The 9993-nt window shown below is 39.1% G+C and overlaps 1 protein-coding gene across 1 annotated transcript; it reads left to right on the top strand.

The window, feature by feature from the left end:
* Nucleotides 1–327: 327 nt before the first annotated feature.
* On the top strand, nucleotides 328–5109 carry LOC103065812 (aurora kinase C-like). Its single transcript, XM_088154035.1, has 6 exons — nucleotides 328–404; nucleotides 1155–1346; nucleotides 2137–2275; nucleotides 2778–2926; nucleotides 3930–4104; nucleotides 4742–5109. Exons 1-6 carry the CDS (start codon nucleotides 328–330, stop codon nucleotides 4943–4945), a joined length of 936 nt encoding a protein of 311 aa, XP_088010161.1. The 3' UTR covers nucleotides 4946–5109.
* The last annotated feature ends 4884 nt before the right edge of the window (nucleotides 5110–9993 follow it).

The raw sequence follows: 9993 nt of genomic DNA, 5'->3' as shown, positions 1-9993 counted from the left end.
CTGAATTGTAAGCTATTATTCATCTATAGTGCTGATAAACTCTTTCTGAAATATTTCATGTTTCTTATTTAAAAAGAAATCTCTAGAGAATTGGGCAAATGCATCTCAGCTGGAAACTATTCAGATGAAAATATGTAATGTGAAATATAATTCAATTTCACTTTATATCTCATCTTTCTACTCACTGGGCACTCAGAGCAACTAACAATCAAATATAAATAGTTAATAATTATGTCTGATCTCCTCCATACAATGATTCAATAGTTCCATCTTGGATAGCTTGCCCACTACCACCCTAGAATCAAAGTCCAGAGAAGGGATACCAAGATGGTGAAAGAACTGGAAACCAAGTCCTACAAGGAATGGTCAAAAGATCTAGATAAGTTTAGCATGCAGAAGATAAGGTTGAGAGAGGACATGATAGCTGTCTTCAGATATCTGAAGACTGCCACATTGTAGAGGATCCAGATTTATTCTCATGCTCCAGAGACCAAGACTAGGGGAAAAAAGAAGGTATATACAGATTAGACATTCGGAAGAACTTCTTCATAATAAGAGCTGTCAGTCAGTGGAACAGGTTACCACATAGAGTGGTTTCTTCACCTTCACTGGATGTCAGGTTCAGCCCAAGAACAGCAATGAGGCAATCCAGTACAGTTCAGTTCCTTTATTAGCTCGCACCTAATAGACAAAATCTTGCCAGACTAAACCTATGCTAAAGCAACTAGTGGCTATAACCATGAGACTCTAGGGAGGGGCCAGCCTCATCCTCTTCGTCTTCCCATACTCTTGCTGTGGGCTGAGGAGGTGCTTGCCCTGGAATGTCTCTCCCCCCTCCTGACAACCTTGAAGTTCCATTCCAGAATCTTCCCTGTTCATGCCATCCATTACATCGGAGGTTCTCAAATGGGCTGGATAGTCTCTATCAGAGATGGTATAGTGAAGTAGTGTGCAGAGAGTTGGACTTGATGACCTCTTAGGTTTTTTCCAACTCTTTGATTCTATAAATATGAAAAGTAACTCTGTGTATGTTGAAAAAAGTTTAATAAGGCATCTTCATGCCACAGTTAATAGGAATGTGAGGAAGAGCCCATACCAGTATTTGATTGGTAAAGAAAATATTATTAGCTTTCATGTTCACCTCTGGGTTACAGGAGAATATGGAGCACAGGAGACTTTGAATTTGGCAAACCACTTGGGAAGGGGAGATTTGGAGCAGTCTACCTGGCCAGAGAGAAGAAGACCCACTTCATCTTGGCTTTAAAAGTCATATTCAAGTCTGCCTTGGAGAAAGCTCAGCTGGAACATCAGCTTCGAAGAGAGATAGAAATCCTAAGTCATCTCAGGTAACACAGCTGGAATGACATGGGATGAATCTGGAGTTCTTAGTTTAATGGAGTTATCCTTGTCCTGTTGCCCCTGATTTAACTCCATCCTTTGGAAAGAGATCACTGGAAGATTATGGGTTTAGGAACAGTTACTTGAAATATAAATATTGAGCACTGCTAGAGGCATAGTATGTTTCAGCATACAGTCAAAATCCACTGCTCGCCATCCCTTTAGGGCAAGATAGCCAGCATCCCCAAACACTGAAAAGATACATATTAGACCTGTGCAGAATAAGTTTTATATTGACTCAAGACTTCACTGAGCTCTGATTCAAGGCAGTCCTTAGACTCAGACAATCACTACTGCCTTGACTCCAAACAAGCCTATCTGATCTGGATGGTTTCTTCACTCTAGCATTAATGTGCTTCTGCACATACACTAAAGCTTCTGTTATTATTCAGATCAAAGCAGCGTGGCTGCTCTGAAGTGAAGTGCCACTTCAAAAGCTGGTTCAATTGAAGCTTTGAAGCAAAGCATCCTTTAAAAGATTGTACTGTATAGGTCAAATACAGATTCCAAATGTGTGCCTCTATTTCAAACTTAAAATCAAAGGTAGCTTGTCCCCTTCCCCTAGTTGGGAGAGAAACATTGATTTTCTCAGATTATCCCTTAGCTTTTATGGGCTATCTTTGGGATAGGAGTGTCAAATCAACATTCCTTTCCAAAGTCAGTTTTCCATTAAGCCCTTTTTGACCGCCAATCACAGTTATAGATTTCTTCCTTTTTTTTTTCCCACCCTCTCTCTAGACATCCAAATATTTTAAGGATGTATAACTACTTTCATGATCAGACACGGATTTTTCTTATGCTGGAATATGCTCCAGAGGGGGAACTGTACAAGGAGTTACAAAAAAAAAATCGATTTGATGATAATAGAACAGCCACAGTAAGTACTACTCTGTTAGATTAATAGAATAGAATATGTTCTATTAGAACCAAGATATACGAACAGCACCGAACATGTTAAAATATGTATATAATTGGATTAATGGGAGGATGCAATCATAATGTTTTTGTCTGAGATACCAATACCACAGAGAGTTGTTGTAAGGATGAAAATAAGGAGAATTATCTATATTGCATTGGGAGTCCTGCAGAGAAAACAGGTGATAATTAATCTGAAGGAAGAGCAAAAGAAGCTGAGAGTTTTCTGCTTATTCAGTTCTCCCCAATTCATAGCAACACTGTATATCTTATGTGAGATTTGGTTAAAATTAACAGAACAGCAAAATCATTGGTTGCACTGATGGGAAGAAGATTCCTTGGTGTCAAAGATTATATAATATCTGTATTATAGCCAATGTGTTGGAAATTCAGATTTCAGAATTCCCAGCAGATAGATAATCTGAGTTGGCATCCAAGATTAACTATATAATGTATCCAAACAGTATATTGAAGAAATAGCTGATGCTCTGATGTACTGCCATGCTCAGAAAGTGATCCATAGAGATATCAAGCCTGAAAACCTCCTTTTAGGATTAAGAGGAGAGCTGAAGTTGGCGGACTTTGGCTGGTCAGTGCATGCTCCTTCGCTAAGGTAGGCCTTTGGCTGATATACATTTCCTTATAAAACCAAATATACGAAATGGCCTATAAGATAAATTCAGACTAACTTACTTACTCATGTGAAACTGTGTTGTCTTTGCATGATGAACCTGAAACTAGGGCAGCATTTCAAATTCTTGAGTATAAAAGATTAAGAACTTTTAAGCTATCAGCTCTGCACAAGGCTAAATCCGATTTCATTTAAAATATGAGTCTGTTGGGTATGACAAGTCAGATAACTAGTCCATGTAGAATTTTCAAGACTGTCTCTTCCCGTACTTATTATCCACGCATTTGGATCAATATCCAAGGTCCTGCTTTGTCTTCCCTTTCCCCATCCCAGTATGAGATATGGCTGGTAGCTCAAGAGACAGGGCCAACAGATCCTTATTCCCAACAGAGGTCCTGCGGATGGTCATCCACCTGGCCTCCCACAATTCAAGCCCTACTTTTGGCGGCTTCATGGAAATATCCATGTTGTTTTCTTTGTAACAATATGGAAGTAGTTGGCTACAGCCTTCTCCTGGAATGTTTTTGAACTCTAGTCTATCTGGTCTTAATACTTCTGTCTTTAAGTGAACAGGCTCTCTGTGTGGAAAAGAGTTAATTGATTTATTCATGCTGCTTGGCTCTGTTTCGAGATGTTTTGCTGTTTCTGTAGCATGCTGTGTTAGAATGCTGTTAACTGGCTTGTAGGATAAAACAATTTTAATAACTACAAGTCTTCATGTTAAAATATTTTCCCAGCCTTTGTGAGGCTTCTAGAGCAGAGTTTACAGAGATCAAATGGAATGTATATGTGCAAAACATGTGTGCAAAACATGTGTGCTACAGTATTGCTAATCTTTGGCCTTTTCTGTGGGCATGACCTGATGCATTTTTCCAGGCTTCACTGAATCTGGTTTCACATGGATCTCACTGAATAGTGACTGCAAAGGAATCACAAATGCACTGATTTGAACAATTTATTTTTTCTTGTTTTTCTTTTTAAACAGGAGGACAACACTATGTGGCACCACAGACTATCTTGCTCCAGAAATGATAGAGGGGAATCCCCATGATGAAAATGTTGATGTGTGGTGTGTGGGTGTCCTTTGTTATGAGTGTCTTGCAGGATATGCACCTTTTGAAGCACCAACTCGTATGGAAACATTCAGACGAATACAGGAGGTACGTTCTTCCAAACCAAATCCTTGAAGTGAGACAGTGCTTACAACCAATAATTGGAAACTCACAGCCAGATCTTATGTCTATTCATGAATGTATATCAAAATTCAGAGGATTACATTTAAGAGACCAGGAGGAACTCGAACATACCTTATTCTAGTCATATGACACAGATCTCAGAAGGAAATTTAAGAAACTTTACAATAAGAGTGCAAACAATATGATCTAGGGGCTGCTGTGTTCCTTTTGTGACCTCCAGAGCAGGTTGGACCAAAAATGTGGGCCCTCTTCTGTATTTATCAGGGTTGGTGGATTTAACAAGAAATGTGGTACCATCTCACCCTTTGTAACTCACAGATGGGCCCTGGTTGCATCCACAGACAGAGTGGCTATCAACATACCACCTAAAGCCTGGTATGATCCTTGAGCTGATGGTCATTATACACCTCTGCCATACAATAAGCAGATAAGGCCTATGCCAGGAGAAGCAGCAGCAACAGGTGTGTCAGTCAAGCACAAAAGAAAGATAGGTCAGGTAGAGAAGCAGATAAACTGAGGTTCTGGTTCAGTTAAGCTTTGCACAATATTATTGCTTTCATAAAAGAATCTAACTTTTTTAAAAAAACAACTTACTTCTAAGGTGAACTTTAAATTTCCTCCTTGGATATCAGATGGAGCCCGGGATCTAATCACTAAAGTCCTTAACCGTACACCTTCTATGAGACTTCCTCTGAAAGAAATAATGGAACATTCATGGGTTAAGACAAAGTCAAGAAGAATCTTGCCACCTGTCTACAATGAAGTAGAACAGCAAATGTTTATGGTATCTCCTAAAAGCTCTTAACTCATTTTCTTTGCAAATCTCTGTTGTATCCTTTTAGATGAGTAGCTGCTGTAGTATACAGTTGTTGAATTACCATTGTAAATTTGCTTTTTCCCAATCACTCTTATTTAAATGAATTCTTACTACTATTGGCAATAATACTGCATATTGATTGAATTTGTAAAGTGCGGGTATTGATGTTTAATGTAAGGGGGGAAAATGTATTCTTTTAAAAATAAAACATGGTTCACAAGGCAGTAGCAGTTGGGAGAGATGGTATAGATATAGATGGCATATTGCTCTATTCATAACATCTTCCGTTAGGAGAACCAGCTGACTGTAGACTCTTTGAAAATACAGCTAGTAGCAATATTCTGAAAAGTGGAGAGTAAAGAGCAAGAAGAAACTACTAATCTTCACCAGGAAAAATATGCTGTTCTTTTCCTTTTTATATAGCCTTCTGCATAAGAACGAGATCTGGCATTGTCAGGTCTATGTAGGGGTTAGAGCTGATCAGAAGGAAAATCTTGGCTTAAAAATAAAAATGGTAAAATAGCAAGCTAATAGAAAATAGTATGGTGCTTACTTCTTGACTTCTCAAACTGAATTTGTATCCCTTTTTCTGAATATTTTGAGGATGCTCAAATACAAATTTCAAATCATACTTTGACTGCTAACAACTTGACAAAAATAAGTATGGTGTGTATTGATGTACAATATCCTACTTGAATTCACAGTATTCAGTTTGACCTGAAAACTGCATAAACAGGGAAAAGTCTCTTAACCCGCTATAGTACTATTGACTAGTTTCTGTTTGATATCTGTTATGGTTGCAATATACCGAGCCATAATAAATCTTGGTTTACCAACTGTATTGAGCCATTATGAGCTTTGCTTATTTGTAGATTACTTTGCTGGGTAAGCCCAGCCCTTTAGTTTATATATAATGATTTTTGGCTTAGCATATTGTATAAACCCAACCAGTTACAGCTTGATGAATAAATCACAGTTAAGCAAACCATTACTTAACATGAGTGAAAGCAAGACCTGTAGCTAAAGCAGTTATAAAGAGTTTGAGATGCATGGGAACAAGGTTCAGAAAGCATGATGAACAAAGCTTCTAGAATTTTTTTCTACCCCTTTACCAACAGTGGTCATAGAAGGCATCTATGTTCTTCTATTGTTGAGTTTCTGCTCTCCCTTATATTTGTACATATGTGCATGGGGAAACATGAGGTAGGCTGAGTATGTGCCATTCTGCAGCTTGTGATCAGTAGAGAAGAGGGGATGAGGCCCAGAATTTAGCAAATGGCAGCATTCCAAGCCTCTTCTCAGTGGGATGCATTGGATAATTTTTTCAAGAATGTTTTTCTCTGCATCCCCTGGCTTGATCAGGACCATTTTTTTACTTCATCTTTCTTTTGGTGGCTTTTCTCTTCACACCAGATTTGGTCCAATTCTGTTGTTTTTAGAGACTTATCTTGCTGTTGGACAGATAAAGTCCTGAGTGTCTTTAAATAATTTTTTCCAACATTCCATTTGTTTGGAAAAAAATAAAAGGCTGAGGTTCAATGGATCTAAACCACTCATAGAAGAACCTAACCTGACAAACAAGCAATTATTTTGGCAAGGTATACAATTGTAGACCTACAGACTATAATGGATAAGGCTTGGGGCATTTAGGGCTACTAAACTACTATTTGTGATGTGGACTCCATATCTCACAAAGCAAAAGGTCAGCAATCTTTTCAAATGGTGGTATCATATGATTTCATACAATGTCATGGGCACAATTAAGTTGTTTTAAATTAAAACATTTTAAACAGCCAAAACCTCATGAGTTTTCATGCCAGTACTCAAAGATGTGAAATTTTAAATGCTAGGTATGGGGGCATCACTTAATGACATCACAAGTTACATTTGTGCAGGCACCATGTTGCTGATCACGACTTTAAACCATAATTGGTTTAAATTTTTGTGACCTGTCTCAAGGTTTAGTATAAACAGAGTATAAATTTAATAAAAATAACATTAATGATTGTTATGGTTTGTAAAACCTGTATACTATCATATTTCAGAAACAACTCTAGGTGGTTAAAACCACAATAACACAATTCAAAGACAATAAAAACTTCAGGATAAACTAAAAATATAATTTAATTCAAGTAATTAAAACATCCAAAGTAAATTATAATAATAATTAAAAACATACCTAATACCGGAACATCATTGTAATAACCAGATAGCATTATCCACAGCATTCTGGAAGAGATCCATCTTAACATGTTTCCAAAAAAGCAACCATAGGACCAATTTAAATTCTGGGGGAGATTGTTCCACAATTCTGGGGCTATAATGGAGAAACAAGAATGCTGGCTGTGTCCCAAGGTTGACGGCTTAATATGTTTTATGAACCCAGCCAAACCATGGCTTGTCATATGTGAATCCAGCCTCTGTCCCTTCTCACACCCATCCTTTAAACTTCAGAAGTAATTCTGGTTGTCTTGAGTTAATCTGCATCACTTTCAATTCTTCAAAATGTATCTTCTTTGAATAATTGGATCCTTTTAATCAAGATGTTATTGAGCTGTGTAATTTTGGTTTTATAGGACTGCATCAACAGAAGAATGAATTGCTGTGCTTCTGAAAAACTGGATGTGCAAACAAGGCTCCTCACTGATTCCCTTTGGCAGAGAGCCTCTTCCAGAAACACAATAGTTCCTTTATCAAATCAATCTTTATTAAAGTATAAACATATAGTTCATTTGTGAAGAAAAGAGAAATCCAGGCAAAGATGGCCCTACTTAAATGATATTCTCTTGTATGCTAAATTGTAGTGGAAGAATGCATGAGTTACCTATTCTGTGAACAATACTGATACCAACTAGCTTACATAGTTGCATAGAATTACTATTGTCTATCCAAAGTTCAAATCCAAATTACACAAAATATCAGCAGGTGTCTAAGAAATGTGACTTAACAGCAACAATTTAGGTTTTGAATCTTTCCCTTAATTTCCTCAGGTGCAACTCTATTCATCTGCTTTATTAATTCCAAAATGGATTATGCTTATTTTAAGAAGCAAGAGGAGCACGTTTCTGAATAGTGATTGTAGCAACTCCTTAAAATTGCTCACAGTGCCAAAATTAATATCCTCTGCCTAGATAAGAAAAATATCCTACCATCTTTGGACATTCTGTTTTATTATGCAGGCCTGGAATTTGTTAACATGATTCCAGGGCGCACAAGGACTATTTCCTTTGGATTGCTACAACTGCCTTGAGGCAGCAGAGATATTCTGTAACGATATCAGGACACAGCCCTATTTTCCTGACGTACAAGACTCAAGTGATATCTTGTTCAGTAAAAAGCAAGCTTTATGGAAAAGAATGCTTTTGTTGTCCAATTTTGCTATAAGAACGGTGCTATAGGAATGGTGTTCTATAAATAAATCCAAACCATCCAGAGGAAGCCCAGTTCCTCTGAGCAGAATTTCTTGAGGAACATTCCTGAAGTCCAACCAGCCCTAAAGCCATTAGACTGCTACAACAAAAATAAATGTTTTGTGTCACTTTATCATTCAAAAACAAGGTTACTATAAAACCAGATTTCCATAGGTGAATTTTCCTTTTGTCCTACTGCACCCATCTGCCCTGGAAGAAAATTATCTCAATCCAAGATTGGTGCCTGCAATGCCAACCATTTTGGGATGGATGAAAGGTCAGTCTCCATGCACATAGCGTTCAGGAGTAAATACAAGTAGGGCTGCACAGCCACAGTTTCTGGAAAACTACATGCGGTGCAAGAGGGTACAGTTTGAGGCCCAGGTGGATTAATGTCACGTCTTGTATTTTGCTCTGAGAGATAATTTAAACACCAATTTAGTGGCAAAGGTTTTCAATTTCTTACAGGAAATACAACTTCAGTGGCAGGACTTTTGATTCTGAAACACTGCTCCAAGCCCAGTCAGCCCTAATGAGACTGACTAAGGAAATCATAGAGGCTGATTTGATGAGCTATTTGCAATTTCACAATGGTAGAGAATTAAAAATAAATTTCCCTGTTTGTTTGTTTGTTTGTTTATTTATTAAATTTTTCAACCACCCATCTCCCCTCAATGGGGGAACTCTGTGCGATTCACAATAAACATTAGAACATAAATATATAAACACATAAAACCATAAATTAAAACATAACTAAAAAGAAGGAGAGACCAAGGGGATGGAAACCTGAGGCTGAAGGCCAAGGCCTCTATGGGGCTAGCCATCCCCATGCTTGAGGTATTCTCACCCCACCCCAGGCCAGGTGGCAGAACAGGAGTGTTGGGCAAATCGCATCTTTGGGGCCAGGATGTTCCAAAGAGCAGGGGCTACTGCAGAGAAGGCCCACCTTCTGGACCCCGCTCGACGGAGTTCTTTTACTGAGGGGATCCGAAGTATGCCCTCTCTGTGTGATCGGGTGGGACGGGTTGAAGTCATAAGGGAGAGGCAGTCCCTTAGATAACCTGGACCCATGCCATGTAGGGCTTTAAAGGTGATAACTAACACCTTGAATTGGACCCGGAAGCAAACTGGCACCCAATGCAGTTCGCGGAGCAGAGGCGTTATATGGGCCCTCCTTGGGGCACCAACAATAGCCCACGCGGCCGCATTCTGGATCAGCTGTAGCTTCCGGATACTCTTCAAGGGTAGCCCCATATAGAGCGCATTGCAGTAGTCTATCTGGGAGATAACAAGGGTGTGAGTGACTGTTCAAAGGGCATCCCGATCCAGGAAAGGGCGTAACTGATGCACAACCTGAAGTTGTGCAAAGGCCCTCCTTGCCACGGCTGCAATGTGCTCTTCAAGCAGGAGGCGTGAGTCTAGGAGGACCCCCAGATTACGCACTGGGTCTGTCTGGGGCAGTGCCACCTCATCCAGCACCAAAGATGACAAAATCCCGGATACAGAGGAGCCATTAACCCACAGCCACTCTGTCTTACCAGGGTTCAGTCGAAGCCTGTTGCACCCCATCCAGACCCTTACAGCCTCCAGGCACCGTGAAAGGGTGGCCACAGCATCACTTACTTC

The sequence above is a fragment of the Python bivittatus genome, unplaced genomic scaffold (assembly GCF_059951505.1).
Source record: "Python bivittatus isolate LINGU-HERP-01145 unplaced genomic scaffold, Pbiv_v1 ctg000700_np1212, whole genome shotgun sequence".
Classification (NCBI taxonomy): domain Eukaryota; kingdom Metazoa; phylum Chordata; class Lepidosauria; order Squamata; family Pythonidae; genus Python; species Python bivittatus.
Note: the sequence above shows the minus strand (reverse complement) of the source record. Positions and strands in the feature narration are given on the sequence as shown.